General features: G+C 39.8%; 3 protein-coding genes across 3 annotated transcripts; 1 reads left to right on the top strand and 2 right to left on the bottom strand.

Moving 5' to 3' along the window:
- Positions 1-828: 828 nt before the first annotated feature.
- On the bottom strand, positions 829-2,598 carry LOC119075344 (39S ribosomal protein L28, mitochondrial). Its single transcript, XM_037181774.1, has 6 exons — positions 2,550-2,598; positions 2,043-2,178; positions 1,535-1,966; positions 1,329-1,469; positions 1,065-1,264; positions 829-987 (listed from the first exon to the last, which is right to left on the bottom strand). Exons 2-6 carry the CDS (start codon positions 2,061-2,063, stop codon positions 930-932), a joined length of 852 nt encoding a protein of 283 aa, XP_037037669.1. The 5' UTR covers positions 2,064-2,178; positions 2,550-2,598; the 3' UTR covers positions 829-929.
- Positions 2,599-5,763: 3,165 nt separating this feature from the next.
- Positions 5,764-6,745, top strand: LOC119075347 (farnesol dehydrogenase-like). The gene is made up of 3 exons (XM_037181777.1): positions 5,764-6,368; positions 6,430-6,573; positions 6,643-6,745. The coding sequence occupies exons 1-3, from the start codon at positions 5,802-5,804 to the stop codon at positions 6,682-6,684; spliced, it is 753 nt and encodes a 250-aa protein (XP_037037672.1). The 5' UTR covers positions 5,764-5,801; the 3' UTR covers positions 6,685-6,745.
- Positions 6,746-9,970: 3,225 nt separating this feature from the next.
- Positions 9,971-13,572, bottom strand: LOC119075316 (double-strand-break repair protein rad21 homolog). The gene is made up of 10 exons (XM_037181736.1): positions 12,803-13,572; positions 12,621-12,736; positions 12,391-12,559; positions 12,200-12,323; positions 11,993-12,140; positions 11,580-11,933; positions 11,426-11,510; positions 10,598-11,365; positions 10,368-10,529; positions 9,971-10,282 (listed from the first exon to the last, which is right to left on the bottom strand). The coding sequence occupies exons 1-10, from the start codon at positions 13,058-13,060 to the stop codon at positions 10,157-10,159; spliced, it is 2,310 nt and encodes a 769-aa protein (XP_037037631.1). The 5' UTR covers positions 13,061-13,572; the 3' UTR covers positions 9,971-10,156.
- Between the last annotated feature and the right edge of the window lie 2,448 nt (positions 13,573-16,020).

Genomic DNA, 16,020 nt, shown 5'->3' with positions numbered 1-16,020 from the left:
ACCCGGGGGGGGGGGTCTGAAAATTATCAATTTTTGCGTTACGTAATTTATGAACGGCCCCTATGCGCAATTTTTAAGACGTACACATTGCATAAGAATTTTACGACGTTTACGGGCGCAATAGGCTTACGGTAAGAGTAGGGCGACGGACGAAGTAGGGTCACGTGCGCAATAGATGTACGGGTTTGTACGGGGCTCAGTCGCAGCAAACGCTCCGACTGTTCTGACGGCTCGTTTTCTTAGGCAATACATTCATCGTTCACCTACGACATTTTAGACGTTCTGCATATGAGATGGACCGTTCTAGCTAACTAAACAAGCTGTCGAACAAAGAGACTTACTGACGACATAGACTGTGTCGGCAAACCAGGCTAACCCTTAACTTTAAAGAACGAGAACCAGTAAGGATTGTGTAAAATTGCGGGCAAGAAGTTGGTTCTAGCTCTAGCAGCTCTGGACGACATCATAGAAATGTATCAGTTAATTGGCATGTGAGACTGTCGGCCTCGTTTCACCAGCCTCAAATTTAACATCGTCAGACATTATGATAAGGATCTGCATGGGGCAGCACTAGTCCTCCTGGCGTTGTAGGAAGAAAATTTGTAAAAGCCGTTCATTGCCCCACATTCATAGAAAAAGGCATCGCCCATATCCATGCAAAGTGAAGTACGGGAAACAAAAGATCCTGCGTTCATGTCCCCATGGTGAGGCAACGAATTCTTAACACTCTCAAGACACTGTCGAGATTGGAAAAAACTGCAGCTAGAAATTACTTCGATCAAGAGTCGATAAGCGCGACTACCACTAGGAAACACAGTGTTACATTAAATGGTTGTACCGACTCGATTGCGGCAATTTCTTTAATTCAACTACTTTCTGCGGTTCGCTTGTCTACATTATATGGATGAGATGGATGTTACGTTGGTTTCCTATGTTTCCGGCCGTTTGCCAAATGGATTCATTTTCGACAGCCACGACGACGTTTCTCTGTAAATCAGATGCAAGCCAAAAGATTAGGAAAGTCCATATTGGCTGCCACAGACTATCAACCGAACTATTCTTACCCGATCTGTTTACTATCTGCACTGGATCCGTCTTGCGCTTCGGCAATGCCAGCTTCTTTCAGCTGTTCGATCAGTCTTTGCCTGAATATGATTTTGTACGGGATCTTCTGGGCCTCCCTTTCGTTGGACTTTTGTCTGTTGAACTTCTTCACAGCCTGTTCAAATGTGTAGCCATACCATTCAATCTCTTCGGGCGTATACTGTCAATAGAATTACGTTCACTCGATGGGTTCAGCGACGAACGGAGATTCGATTTGTGCTCACCTGTTCCGCATATTTCGAATATTCGCTCAGAATATCCGGCCTTGCTTTCGCATCCACATCGGGGCAATTATCCTGCAACGCTTTCAGCATATCTCGCTTAATTTGGAACGCTAGACCGGAGTTAAGATCGCATGCGGGCGTCTGAAACAGACAGAAAATCGTTTTGAATCTCTCGATTCCGACCATGGTCCGTCGGTTACACACACCTTCAGCAGATAATGGTCAAAGCCATGATTTTCATGCACCAAATCCATCGTTCGTGTTGTGACAACCGTTGAGAAATTCTTATTTAAAATGACACTTCGCAAAACGGTTCTACGCAGCGCCGGCACCCAATAATGCGGAACTCTCTTTTTGGTCGGCTGTCGTTTCTGGAACCCTTTCACCACACCTTCTCCGCCCCAGATGCCGTAGTGACTGTTTGTCGGATAGAACACTGGTATAGGCACATTTTGAACCGGCTTCGTGATGCCATTCTGGTCTCGTTCCCATTTTCCCTCCTTCGGTATGTAGTGAACCGGTGTCGGTGCGGTCTTTCGCCATTCCAGGTAGAATTTTCGATATGCTTCGGGTAGTTGTCTTCCGATGCCGGTATCGATTTTCGAAGCTACTTTAAAGCCATTTAGCAGTTGTGGTCCCTGCAATGAGCAACGAGATTATTTCATCGTCCAGTTTGAGAATTTAGGTTAGAAATGTTGGACGATAAAAGTTTACCTGTGGTGTACAGGCTGCCATTGCACGACGATTATCGGATAATACAAATTTTAGAGATTTATTGTGCTATTGCGTCAACGCACTGGACGTACAGTTGAATGGAAAACAAATTTGACAAAAATATTGTCGAACTTAGAGTCAAACCACATCGAAACTTTTTGTCGTGAAGTGACAGTTTTGACATTGACATTTTTGACGTTGTCATTTTTGACATCTGAAAAATTTCGTCATAACCTCAATTTAAAACGTGAACTGAACATAAAACTTGTCTTAAAATAATTAATTTTGAATAATATTACAGTATTATCGTAAATATTACAATAAGGATACGATAACACTGTAATATTATTCAAAATTAATTGTTTAAAGACAAGTTTTGTGTTCAGTTCACGTTTTCAATTGAGGTTATGACAAAAATTTTCAGATGACAATAATGACAACGTCAAAAATGTCAATGTCAAAACTGTCACTTCACGACAAAAAGTTTCGATGTGGTTTGATTCTTAGCTGATACTGACAGTACGGCAAGGATGAAACTTTTTGTGTGAGTGGTGACAGCTCTTTCACAACAGAACGTGATATAATAGCGCCATCTGTAATTTGAAACAACAACTAATTTGTAATTCTTCAACACTGTCGCCAAATTGCCGCCATCGAATTCGGTTTGGTGCGAGCGCCCTGACTTCCGTCCATTCTTTCCCGGCTTTCCTCGCTTTCCACGTGATTTTAGGCCTGCCCCTTTTTTGCTGTGGGTTCCGGTTTTTGTGGATGCTTCTCGCAGGGCGTCGGATTGTGTGGCCGATCCAATTCCATTTCCGACGTTTGATCATCACTTTCAATTTTCTCGAAGTTGGTTTGGTTCCACAAGTCGATGTTTGAAATCTTTTCTGGCCAGCGTATTCTCAGGATTCTTCTAAGGCATCGATTGACGAATACTTGTGTTTTGTTCTCGATTGTCGATGTCATTTTACAAGTTTTGCAGCCGTAGAGCAATACTGAGATCCAATTTGATTTGAAGAATTTCAGCTTCAAGTTACTCGTTAGTTGTCGTGAAAGATACCGAGGTAAAATCAAGAATGACACCCGTTGGAAGTAACTTTGGTAAATAAAATAAATAAAAAAAACTTTTGCTTGAAGTGCGTTGATGAACTACATTCCTGAGGTCAAATAACAAGAAGGACAAAAAAATATCCTCATCCACCGGTTCCTTCACTTCATTTCTCTATGGGTAATTGTAAGGATTTCTTACGTTTCTTATGTGCTTTTTCTCGTTGTATTCTGGGACTATCGAGATATACCCAGGTCAGTTCAATACTCACTCATGCTTAATCACTAGATCTTTGGACTTACATTGTAAGTCATACAAATATGTGACTACTCATAAACTTTTCTGGACAAGTAGCGACCTATGACTTATAAGTTGGGATTTACAAGTTGACTTTACGCTTTTATCAACGAACTTCAAGCAAAAGTGATCATACTCGACAACTGCCAAACCAGTTTCTGCCCAAGTACTATTTCGTATGATTTTTTCATGACCACGTTCTGTTTTGCCTTATTTTCTCCCCTAAATAGGCCATGAGAAAATTGTGTTTTCTTGACGACTGCTCGAATGATATTTCTAGTGCAGCACTTCCTCTCCCGTGGTGAGAAAATGGAACGTTTCTCATTCGAACTGTCACTTTGTTATGTTTTCAAAGACGGTATGGTATGGTGAATTGATTTTTTTTGGTTTCGTTGAGAAAAATAACAACATGCACGTATGAAAAGCGCTGTTTTATCCCCTCAGTAAACAAATAACTATTTCCAGTGTTTGACAGTTGTGTGACACACTGTCAAGTTTCAGTGCCATATTCAGAATATCACCCATGCTTGAAGTGCGTTGCTTTATATGTTCGGTTATCTCGACCTTATTTCCTTCAACATTCTACGTATTTATTCGCACTTATCTATCCGCATTTTATTCTGACAACAGGAACTTTTCATACAGTCAAAGGCAGTGAAATTTCTGCATGAATTTGCTTCAGCTGTTTTTCAGCGTATCCACACGTAGCATATTACCCCTTGCGAAAATGATCCATTATATGTGGACCATTTTGGGTTTTTTTCCCATGTGGAATGTGTTTTGAATGGGACAGGTGCAAACTATTATAAACCAACTGTTTTTCGACAACATCTCGCCTTCGGATCGGATTTACAACCTGTACATATATACTTGTCGAAACGACAGTTACCAACGTTTGTTGCTCAAAAACGCACGTGGTACTTTGATTTTATCACAAAATTGTTTAAAAACGAGCCATCAGAACCGTCGGAGCGTTTGCTGCGACTGAGCCCCGTACGAACCAGTATATCTATTGCGTCTGTCGCCCAACTTTGACCGTAAGCCTGTTGCGCCCGTAAATGTAGTTAAAGTAAAATTATTATGAAATGTGTACATCTTAGAAATTGCTCATAGCGCAATTACGAAGCCCCGTACGACGTTCCGTTCAATAATGTAACATAAATTTCAAATAGCCCTAAAATTTTAATTTATTGAGTATAAATACACATAGGGCCTAGTATCGGCCTCAGGCAGAGGACTTAAAAATTCTTCAACAACATTCTATTCGATCTTCGATTACCTTCCAAATGAAACAAAAATTAGGAAAAACGGATGAAATTTACTCGAGCCATAGGGCCCTAGTGGCAGCCTTAGTCCAAGGACCCAAAATTATTTTTTTTTTCAACAACATTCTATTCGGTGTTCGATGAAACAAAATTCTGAAGAACAGATGTAATTTACACGAGTTTTATGCAAAATACACTCAGGGACGAGTAGCGGCCTCAGTCCAAGGGCCCAAATTAAAAAAAAATTCATAAACATTCTATTCGGTGTTCGATTACCTTTCAAATTGAACAGAAATAGAAAAACGGATCAAATTTGCTCGAGTTATATGCAAAATACACATAGGGCCGAGTAGCCTTTCACTTCTAAGGCGCTAACTCACGGTCCACTCACACGATTTAAAACAAACTTTTTTCCTGGATTGGTATTGTCAATACCTATTATTTGCCGTGTCATTTACATTTCCATCGTTTATTTTGTCATAGATATCACCAAAAGACCTTAAATCACTTAGGTGGCCCTAACTCTCGAAGGGCCGACCCGAATATGCCCAGCTTCGAACTTAGCCTCACTATTTCGACTACCTTTCAGGGATTTTTTTATTGAAATCGGAATTGATTTACTCAAGATATTGATGTGACGGACGGAGAGAAAAATTTTTTATTGCGGATTCGTTATCTATAAACATAGGCAAACACTTTGCCTTTACCGTCTGCTTCGAATTCCATCAATTACATACGGCATCGTAATCCTATGAGCCCCTTTGTACTTCGTACGGGTCTAAAAAAGAAAATAAAGATTCGGTCGCATACTGTTAATCCCTAAAAGATTAAGATCTAGGTCCGTATTTCCATCTGTGTTAAGTACAAAAAGTGTAATAAAATCTCAACAGCTCACTGCATACAAGCATTCGTAGTCTAATACCTGTAGATCAGCTACACGTTACGGTAAAGTACTTTAAGACGTAATCTCACGTTAGTTTTGTTAAATCATTCGTTTACTACTACTGTTCGCTCACTGTATGATGATAACGTTTCAATGTGTTTGCCGATTTTTTTCTTACTTGGTTCACACGAATACTCGAAACTGGTCTCTATACCAATTAGTACCTAGTTCTTAGTGCTGTTGCATAATAACAACAACGAAAAAAAATGGATCGCTGGGTGGGAAAAGTAGCAATTGTGACCGGTTCTAGTTCGGGAATTGGTGCTGCAATAGCCGTTGACTTAGCCAATGCTGGCATGATTGTTGTTGGATTAGCCCGAAGAGTTGAACGAGTCGAAGAACTAAAATCGAAAGTGAATTCAACCATCGGTTCTTTGCATGCGATTAAGTGTGATATTACGAAAGAAGATGACATCAAGAGTGCATTCAACTGGACCATCGACACATTTGGAGGTGTTGATGTTCTTATAAACAACGCTGGACTTATGCGAAAGATGAATCTTATCGACAAAGATAACACGGCTCTGATTAGGGAAGTAATCGATACGAACATAATGGGTGTTGTGTTGTGTACCAGGGAAGCTTACCAGTCAATGAAAAGCCGAAATGTTGATGGACATGTCATTCATATCAACAGTGTTGGAGGGCATCAGGTGCCCAACCTTCCGATTGGTTCGATGAACATTTACCCGCCAACAAAATTCGCTGTAACGGCAATCACGGAAGTGTTGAGACAAGAGTTCAACAGAGAGGGAACCAAAATCAAGGTCACGGTAAAGTGTCTGCGTGAGTTAGTTTTAGTGATTCAAAATGTAAATGAATGGAAATTTCTAGAGCATCAGTCCGGGTGGTGTGAGGACTGAAATGATCGGAAGTACTCCGGAAATTATGGAGGCTGCGAAAAATTGGCCATTATTGGACAGTGAAGATGTATCACAGGCTGTTCTCTATGTTTTGGCAACTAAGCCACATGTGCAGGTAACTCAGGAAAATGATTGCCCATCGACTTTGAGCTCAATTCTGACTTCTATCATTTTAAATCAACAGATACACGAGCTCATTATCAAGCCTTTGGGAGAGGTGGTCTGAAAATTCCGTTCATTTGGGAGAACCGTTTAAAGTCAATTTTGCTTCATACAATAAACAGAAACACTTCCCAAACTGAATGTCTAAATTATTTGCTTGTCGGATTGACGGGCGCACTTTTGATCGATTCTCCGTTTCTGTGTGTTTGTTAGCTATTTAATGCTGAGAGGATCTGAGCTGGCACATCTTTCACCATTCAGTAATTAGTTCCGTAACTCAGTTTCCGGTATCAGACATTCTCTGACCAAGCGAAAGTTTGCTTGATTGAGCAAACGGACTCAGATGTCCACATTATAATCTTCAAATAACGAGACCAGAAAACCGAATCATTTTTGGGGAATGCGTGATCTGATACAGTTTCGACGTTGCTCTCTGTCTATTAGTTCTTGTCTTGGAAACGGACTCTCTTCCGTTCAAATCTACACACATCGTAGGGAATCCAAATTTTTTTGACAAAATGGCCAATACGGTGCGAGACTTCACATCAAAATAAATGTTTGTTCGTTGAGAGACTGACAGTCTAGACCACCGGCTTAACGTGACTTCCTTATCATACCTCAAACGATTCAAACACGCTTTGAAGAAAGTTAGACGCGTAAGCAATATCTTCGCCTAAATCTAGGCTAGTCACCAATCCATCGTATTTGGAATAGGATCTACGAGTCATTCAGTCTGTACACCGTTGCACTGGGACATAAGACACATTCGCATTATTGGGTTTGCAACACACATACCAAAACCAAGGTACCTTGACCAAAACTAACAACGCAGTTCCAACAACATTATTACGACAAATGTCATGGATGCAACAAGCAACATAACAAATCTTATATTCACTTACAACTTGGGTTCCGTAAAGTTTGTGATGCGCTAAGTGTTTGTGCTACCTTCAGTGTTTATATACTTTGATTACGCTTGGACCTCTGCTTTCAGGTGAATTTAGTTTCGCTTCAAGTTGCAGCTAGTGGTGAGTGAGGTGAAACCGATTCCATTCAAACTTAGCAGGTGCAACAACATTCGGCACACGAAAATATGATGATGGCAACATTACAAAAATGAATTCACCCAAAAGTCGTAATGTCTCTGATCTGCTGAGGGTTTATTTATACACTTTGGCTTCAACCACCAAACACACTGCAACTGCACCAAATTATGAAGTTGGACCAGGGCCTATTTCGTTGATTTTTTTGTTTAGAAATTCTAGAAAATTCTGCAATTTCTAAAAGTTTCTTAAAATTTTTTGAATTTGTAGACAATGACCGATGTGACACACGGTTAATATTCATAATATTCATTTTTATTTTAACTTAATTTTTATGTTAAATATAGTATAAACAGCATTACAATGTTTAGCCTAATGTTCGAAACCTAATTCTTAAATTTTGTTGTGTTTTGTCCTTAAAATCGAATAAAAATTTATTTTTTGTTTGTCTCTCTGGTAATTTACATTTAAAGAAATTTTGTTTTTGTGTTTTTAAGTAAAAATCGAAAACAATTAGAATTTTTTGTTGTTGTAAATATTATACATGCTGCCGGTCAACAGTTGGACCACGCGTCGTATAACCACATTGTAAGTAAGTAGCGTCCATACCATCTTGATGAATTTTTTTTTTTTTTTTTGCTTTTTGGTTCGTGTTACAATTCAAAAACATTTTTTGCTTCGTTTCACTTTTGTTGAGTTCCCTATCGGTTTTGTCTTTGTAAAAATATATTAAGTTTTCTAACGACACATTTTTAACTGGATTTATTTACTCGTTTATCATCTGGGTGCGAATCGGTCACATTTTGGAAACACAACTCTTACTACCGCCAATAGCGGTAATCGCAAATTTTCCGTCTGGCCGGTTTCCAAAATTAGCGATTCACACAAAATTGATTTATTCTTTGAATCTTTACCCCGCAACAACATAAATAATCTGGAACGTGAAGATTTGATGGGATCTCCTCGCATACAAATGACGTTCCGTCTCTAACAACTGAATATTTCATAGAATTTCCTATTTTTGTTGTCATCGATGGGTCGAGGCGATGGTCATCGAAGCACGGAATAAATGTACAAATGAATCACATTCCATTAGCAAGGAGGTGAGGGAAAACAGTAAAAGTAGGAAAATATGCAGCTTTGCTTGCTTTCTCGCCAATGACCACTGTTGCACGAACCAGACTTTCCAAAAATTAAAAATTTTGTTTTGTCTCGCAATACCTTTCATTTGGAGTATAGAACACGTTATAAGCATGTTTTGCCTGTTTTTCACTAGTTTTTCAGGATGTTTTCGCTCAAAAATGGTGTGCGAAATGTCACACAATGAAAGGTATTGACGAGACGAAATAAAATATTGAATTTTTAGAAAATCGGATTTGGCGAGAACGCGCAAGTAAAACTGCAAATTTTCCTACTTTTCCGGTTTTCTCGCAACTCCCAATGGGGAAAGAAGAAATCGAAGATTTCTTTTTTGTGTTTTAAAAGCACAGTCAGGTTGGGATGGATCCTTTTATATTTAAAAAACACGCTCAGGAAGGTGCGAATTCACGTACCTTCAATAAGCAATTTATCAAAAACCTCACTGGTCAAAACATTTTTCAATTTCAACCGCCCGAAGTTTTATGATCAGTCCTGCACTCAGTTCTGATAGTGTACGTGGACCCTTAGAGCCTCAGTCAGTCTACATCATACAGAAATCAAATTGGTATCAAAATGTGGTGATGACCCAAGGCCAAATGACGAAAGAAATTTGAAAATTGAATTTTCACTGAGTTTTCACTTTCGTCTCAGGTGGTGAAGATTAAATTGAATTTGAGGTTTTGGGAGGATTTCGGTAGAGAAGCACAGATCAAAAATCCTAAGTTACCAACTCCCTGCCTTGCTTCTATGGGTTTTGATAAGAACTTGCTGAGGCTCTTTGCATCCAATGACGGCAGATCCTAATCGTAGAGTTGATGAGACCAGAAGAAGCGAACCCTGAGGCTTGTGTAAGGCAGTCTGTCTCTAAGGATGTGCAACCAGTCTCGGATGCTACGCAACAAGAACATTGAGGATGTATTGATCTATGTATTCTGTGAAGATGATCATTAGGCTTGCTGTGGTTTTTGATTGTTTCAACTACTCGCTTAAGTTCCGTCTTTTCCAGGTCAGTCAAAAGTTACGAATTGTCGTTCGTTTAAAGAAATAAATTTGATTCCTGTCAAATTTATTAGCGATGTTCAATGCCTCGACACATCGGTTTCGTTTCAAATTTAAAATAAAAGCAATGAAGGTCTGAAACGTTGAACCATCTGAATATCGGAATGCTCCGTATAATGTCACCTAGCGGTGCAGCTCTTCCAAAGGAACATTCATGGATATTGAGCACTGTTCAACGTGCCAGACATAATTTGATAAAAAGTAAAAATTCGGTCGGAAATTTCTAACAAATTGTGCGCGCACTACAACAACGCGAACAAATTTCCGTGCAAGAAATGATAAAAAATTGAAAATTTACAACTTGGGATTATCGAACATGATGCCCTTCGTTACCAGAATGTCACCGTAAGCCGTATCTTGTTTGATGTCAAGAGCTTGGAATTTTTTCAGCACAAGGAGTGAGTAGAATTTCTGTGCAGCCTGTGGAGTGAACAAAGAGAAGAATTTTTAAAAAAATAAAATTTTGTTTCTGCTGACGCAAGCGCCCGAAACGGTGACCACTCACCTGTTTCCGATTATTTTTCGTTGTCATTTCCGACAAATAAAGGCTGTCCACTTTCTGCATTCTGGCTTTAACCGACAAGAACATTTGTGCAGCCCGTTTATTCAGAACACGCTCCTCGAACTGTTCGTCCGTTTCATCTTCCAATTGTTCGTCGCCCGGTTGCTGTAAGAAAGAGTTCCAAACGAACTTTAATACTCATCCCACACTGGATATAAGCTCCATGCACTTACATGTGGTCCGACCGATGGTGGATATTCGTAATCATGATTCCAATCGTCAGCAATCCGTTCCGACAAGCCCGACTGCGGTGTGTGATGTCCCCCGTCGTCATATCCCATATTCGAATAGCCCATGTTGTCCATTCCCGTTCCATTCAGAATCGACGACACTTGATCCGGAGGCAAATTCGGCAGATTCGGTATCGAGTCCAGATTTTCGATGCCATGATGTGGTGTCAGACCGCCGTGATCGAGTCCAGCCGGTGTGAATGCCGGATGGCCCAAATCACTGTGAAAATCGCTGTGCAGACCAGCCGGTGTCATGCCACCATGCATTGGTGTCATACCGCCATGTTGCAGATTCATCGGTGTCATGCCGCCGTGATGCAGTAAACCGGATGGTGTAATGCCACCGTGAGTCAGATTGCCGGGCGTCATTGGAATATTCGGAAGTGAATGCATTCCGGACTGACTGGGCGTGCCGATATCCGAAAAACAAGGCGTTGCCGGCGGCGGTGGCATCAGATCGAATCGTGAACTGCTCTCCAGCATTGGCAATACGGATGACTCACTGTCTTGACCGGCTGCCGCTGGTCCGGGATCCAAACTGTATTCGGCTGCTTCCTGAGTTGTGGGACACTTTCGCTTACGGCCACGCTTGTTTATGATATTTGCATCCTGTTCGGCGTGATGCTGTTCGAGGGCTAAAACATCAGCCGGTCCCAATATTGAGAAATCTTCGACTCCCATCGATTTTGATACAAAATGCCGTTGATTATTCTACGAAAGGGAATTGGTCAGCAAATTGTTATTGTGTACGGTCAAGCCATCGGCACTCACCTTAAATAGTACAGTTGCCTTAATGTCTCTTGTGCAGAGGGTAAATACTTTTTCCACGCCCCCCGTGTCCTTCCAGTACATTAATCTGAAATCGGATAGGTCGTTAGTGTGAAACAGGCGAAATTACAGACTGTGGTAGCCGAATGAACCGAACCTTTTTGTGGGTGGTGCCAGATCCAATGTTGTGATTATGTCCGATGTGTTAGCTAATTGACTCTTCATCTCTTCGCCGGATATATTCTTCACCTCGTCGACAATCAATTTCCGTTTCCGTTTTGCCTTCGTCACACCCTTCAGAGCTGACGCATCAACTGGTGCTAAGGCAAAACTCTCCTCTTCATTGTTCAGCAGCGTTGTTTGCTCATTGAAATTGCCATCGTCTTCGGCGTTCTCGTTCACATTTGCAGCATTTCCGGCAGCATCATGCGATGTACCACCGGGTGGCATTATCACATCAGCATTCTCGATATTAGCTGCCGCTGACGGTGGTCGTGATAAGGCGGGCGAACTAATAAAAAAATTGTTTAGAAACGTCGTGCCCGTCCAACTGATCTGGTAAAATTTAACCTTGGTGGTGTTGACGGAGCTCCACCAACCCAACCTCCGTCCATGTCATCATCGGAATCTTTATCCTCCATAGCTGATGGAATACTGTTCCGCCGTTCCAACGGAGCATCAGCGAATAGATCACCTTCGAATAGGCCGGCAGCCGGTTCTGTGTCGATCAATTTGATTAGAATTCGATCGAATTGAGCAAAATCAACGCGAACTTACGTCCAAAATCGTCTCCAAATCCTTCATTGTCTTGCAATTCAAGTAACGACCTTGACGTTCCCGGCATCGGTTCACTGTTCATGTGTTTGTTGGATCGATCCATGTCCTGACTCATCAGATTTTCCTGGAAAATTGTGGAACAAAATTGTGTGTTAAAGGGAACAGTTCGTGGTTCTCCGGGCTCAACTAACGTCAATATTTGGATCGTCCCGTATGAAATCGGCCTCGTCAGCATCGAATCCCATATCGCCAAAGCCGTCATCGTGTATCGACATCGGTAAACTGCCATACTCTTCACGCATTGTGATCTCGTCTGCGCGCGATTGATTTATCGAAAATTGGGCTTCAATGTCCACATCACTGAAAGACAAGGATGGTTATACCGGACGCCGTTACTGGGTCGTGGCAACAAAATATTTACTTTAATTCAGGCAAAGCGGTGTCGAAGTCATGAAAGACTTCGGGAAGTGTGATTGCATTAACTGCAGCTTCTCGGTGCTCCTCGGGCAAGTCGACCATACCAGGTCGGAATGCCATCTAAAACAATCAAAAAGTTGAACAACAATAACAACAACAACAACAACATCGCCTACGAAAACATACCTTGATCTTGACGAATGCTTCATTGCAGTCAGCGAGTAAATATTTGGCTTTTCTGGAATAAATTCGGACAACACCGAGCAGTAGATGACCTGATGTTCGTAGCGCCAATTTGACTTTTGGTTGCATAATGCCCTCGACACTCTGTTCGATATTTGTCTCGAAAACATGTGCCTTTGTTAGCTTCTTATCCCAATGGGCTGCCAACCAAATCCTCGCGAATGGGCCTTTCTTGGCGAGTACGATGTGAGCGTAAAACATTTTCGTTCGTTGAACGTTTGCACAGTCACCGAATCAACAAAATGATGGATAAAAATACAAACTGAATGTAGAACGCACAGTAATTACACCATATACACAACCACCGTCTTTTTTGCGTCCAAATAAATGCCGCGTAACAATTCAACTGTTCAAATAATCGAATATTTTGTTCACGTTTATGTGATTGTGATCGATTGCATAAAATTGCGCGAAAAGAAAACGTAACTTTGGAACTCGAGAAAGTCCAATAAAATGTTCATCGAAAAATTGGCTTGTTGGTGTACGCGTCTTTTCGATTTAAAAGGTTTTCAGCGTTTTATGGAAATTTTTCGTCAAATATCGACTGCGATTACATGCACTTCGTTCAGTCCAACACATTTTTCGGCGAATAATTGATTAAAATGCGATCAAACACTCGATTAATGCGATTTAAAGTCACAAACAAATCTTTTTTCCCGTCATTTATTTTTCTAATGTTCATCGCAATGAACGGTAGCCATATTGCCAAAAATGAACTGCAATAAAACGGATTTTATGACGGAAAATAATTGTCTTTTTATGTTTGGTGCATAGATGACGCGGCAGGCTTGGTTTGACCGTTAACGATTTGAAATACATTTGAATTATGGCTAATGATGATTTTATAGAAGAATGTGTGGTGAAATCGGCGAGGGGTGGTTTGCACTCAAAATGCATGATTATCTGACGATATTTCTTAAATTTAAGGATTTTTTTATGTCGATTTGAAATGATTCTCAAGCATTTTTACTCGATTTTCTATTGATTTTCTATTATATTCTTAAAATTTAAACGGGTTCAACGAGTTTGAGGATTTCAACAAAGAACTTCTTTTTGAGTGCAAAAGGTCTTTCTAGTGGTGCTACCACGAACTTAGAACAGATTTTTTTCTATTGGCACTATTCCAGGGACTATTTTTGAGAAATTTATTGAGAATTTTGAGAATTTTTATGAATTTTGAGAAACATTTCTTTAAATTTCTCAAAATTTTACAAAATATTTTTCTTGTTTTTCTGAATAAAATTTAGGAAAATTAACTTTGTTTACTGTCTAACGATGTTGATAATATATTAAATGTTTTTGGAACAGATTTAAACAGCTAGTTTTGATAAATCCTCGAAAACAGAATATCGAAGGACTGTACGAATTCTCTGGTTACTTTTATGTCTGTCTGCATATAGAATTACATTGTTAAAACATGATTTATAGTGTTAAAAAATTTGAGAAATTTTAAAGAATTTTGAGAAATCTGATTTCTCAAAAATAGTCCCTGCACTATTCACGCCGGAAGTAGTGAATTTCAAGTGAACGAGTCGATGAAAAAGTGAACCGAAAGATACATTTCTTTTTGTGAAAATGACGCAGCGTTAGCAAAGATCTTTATTCATAAATATATGGAAAAATGAGATGAAAACTCGCAGATCTTTACTTTTTCATAGAAAGTTGACATCTGTCATGGCTTAAATCAACGCACTCCAAGAACAGGCAAAAGAAACGTTCCATAAGAGGTCAAGTATCACTAGTGTTCCTTTGCCTGTGTTTGGACGGGATTTTCAGGTAATTTGAAATTCAGTTTACTGTGATGAACTCTCTAAATGACCATCTTTTTCTAAATTTCTTATTTCTTTTATTTCTCTCATTTCTCTATATATTCGTTATGGAGAAATGAGAGAAGTTGGAGAAATGGGAGAGTTGGAGAAATAAGAGATTTTAAAAAAAGACAGTCATTTAGAGAGTTTATCACTGAAATCAAAAGACGAAATTTTAGAAACTGACATGAGTCCATCCCAACAGTCCCAAAAGCCTAAATACTACCTAAATGAACATGAAAAATCCATTTTGATCGCTAAGTTCTCTAGAATTGACAGAACTGTCACCTTTGTACGTGGAGAAAAACGGGTAGTCACAAATCGCACATATGAAGAACGTTGTGTTCACATACGGAAGAAAATAGGAAATTCACACTCAAACTATTCGCGACTCTCTGATATAGTTGCAAAATTTCCCTCTTGTTAGAATTTCTTATTGTCTTCGCTCGGTTATTCCATTCGATCGAACAGAATGTGAAATAATAAATTTCAACGCTTCCTTATAGGGTCTGTTCCACGATTATTTCAGCTGTAAAAACGTCATCCATAGTACCATGACCAAAAAATTGTTGTTGGCGAAATGTTCACAAAGACGTTGAGGTTATGGCAGTTATGGCTCTGTGGATGCTCTTGTTAGTTTTCGGCTTGTCAAAAATCGTTTTTACAGTATGATGGAAAGAAACAGATCTATAATCGTGAATGAGGGTGACAGGTAATCCGCGTCAATTCTGCTTCTCACTATACATGTAGAATTTTCATCTATTTACGCGAGAAGAAATCTATTAGTTGACCAAATCGTTAACAATCACAGATCTAACGGTCGGCAAAGTAGATAAAATAAAAGGCTGCAGAGGGAATGGACTTACTGCATTGCCCACGTAAAAATCCCACTTTCGTATCTAATACTTAGTTTCCTCTTACCAAAAAAGTACTCCATGTGAGAGACGAAATTGAATTTTTTTAATTTTTTCTTTGTTTATTTGACAGCTCGCTCTCTCACGAAGAACTTTTTGTTGAGTGGAGTGGTCACTTAATGCTTAGTTTCCTTTTACCAAAAAAGTACTCCGTGTGAGAAACAAAATTGAATTTTTTCAATTTTTCCTTTGTTTATTTGACAGCTTGCTCTCTAACTGAGTAATTTTTGTTGAGTGGAATGGACACTTAATGGTTAGTTTCCTCTTACCAAAAAAGGACTCCGTGTTAGAGACAAAATTGAATTTTTGCGATTTTTCTTTGTTTATTTGACAGTGTGCTCTACGGCTCTCTCACGGAGTACATTTTGTTGAGTGGAATGGTCTTTTAAGCTGTTACTGTTGTTCCTCTCCGTTTCTCTGATTTCTCTCATTTCGTATG

The sequence above is a fragment of the Bradysia coprophila genome, unplaced genomic scaffold (genome assembly GCF_014529535.1).
Source record: "Bradysia coprophila strain Holo2 unplaced genomic scaffold, BU_Bcop_v1 contig_200, whole genome shotgun sequence".
NCBI lineage: Eukaryota > Metazoa > Arthropoda > Insecta > Diptera > Sciaridae > Bradysia > Bradysia coprophila.
Note: the sequence above shows the minus strand (reverse complement) of the source record. Positions and strands in the feature narration are given on the sequence as shown.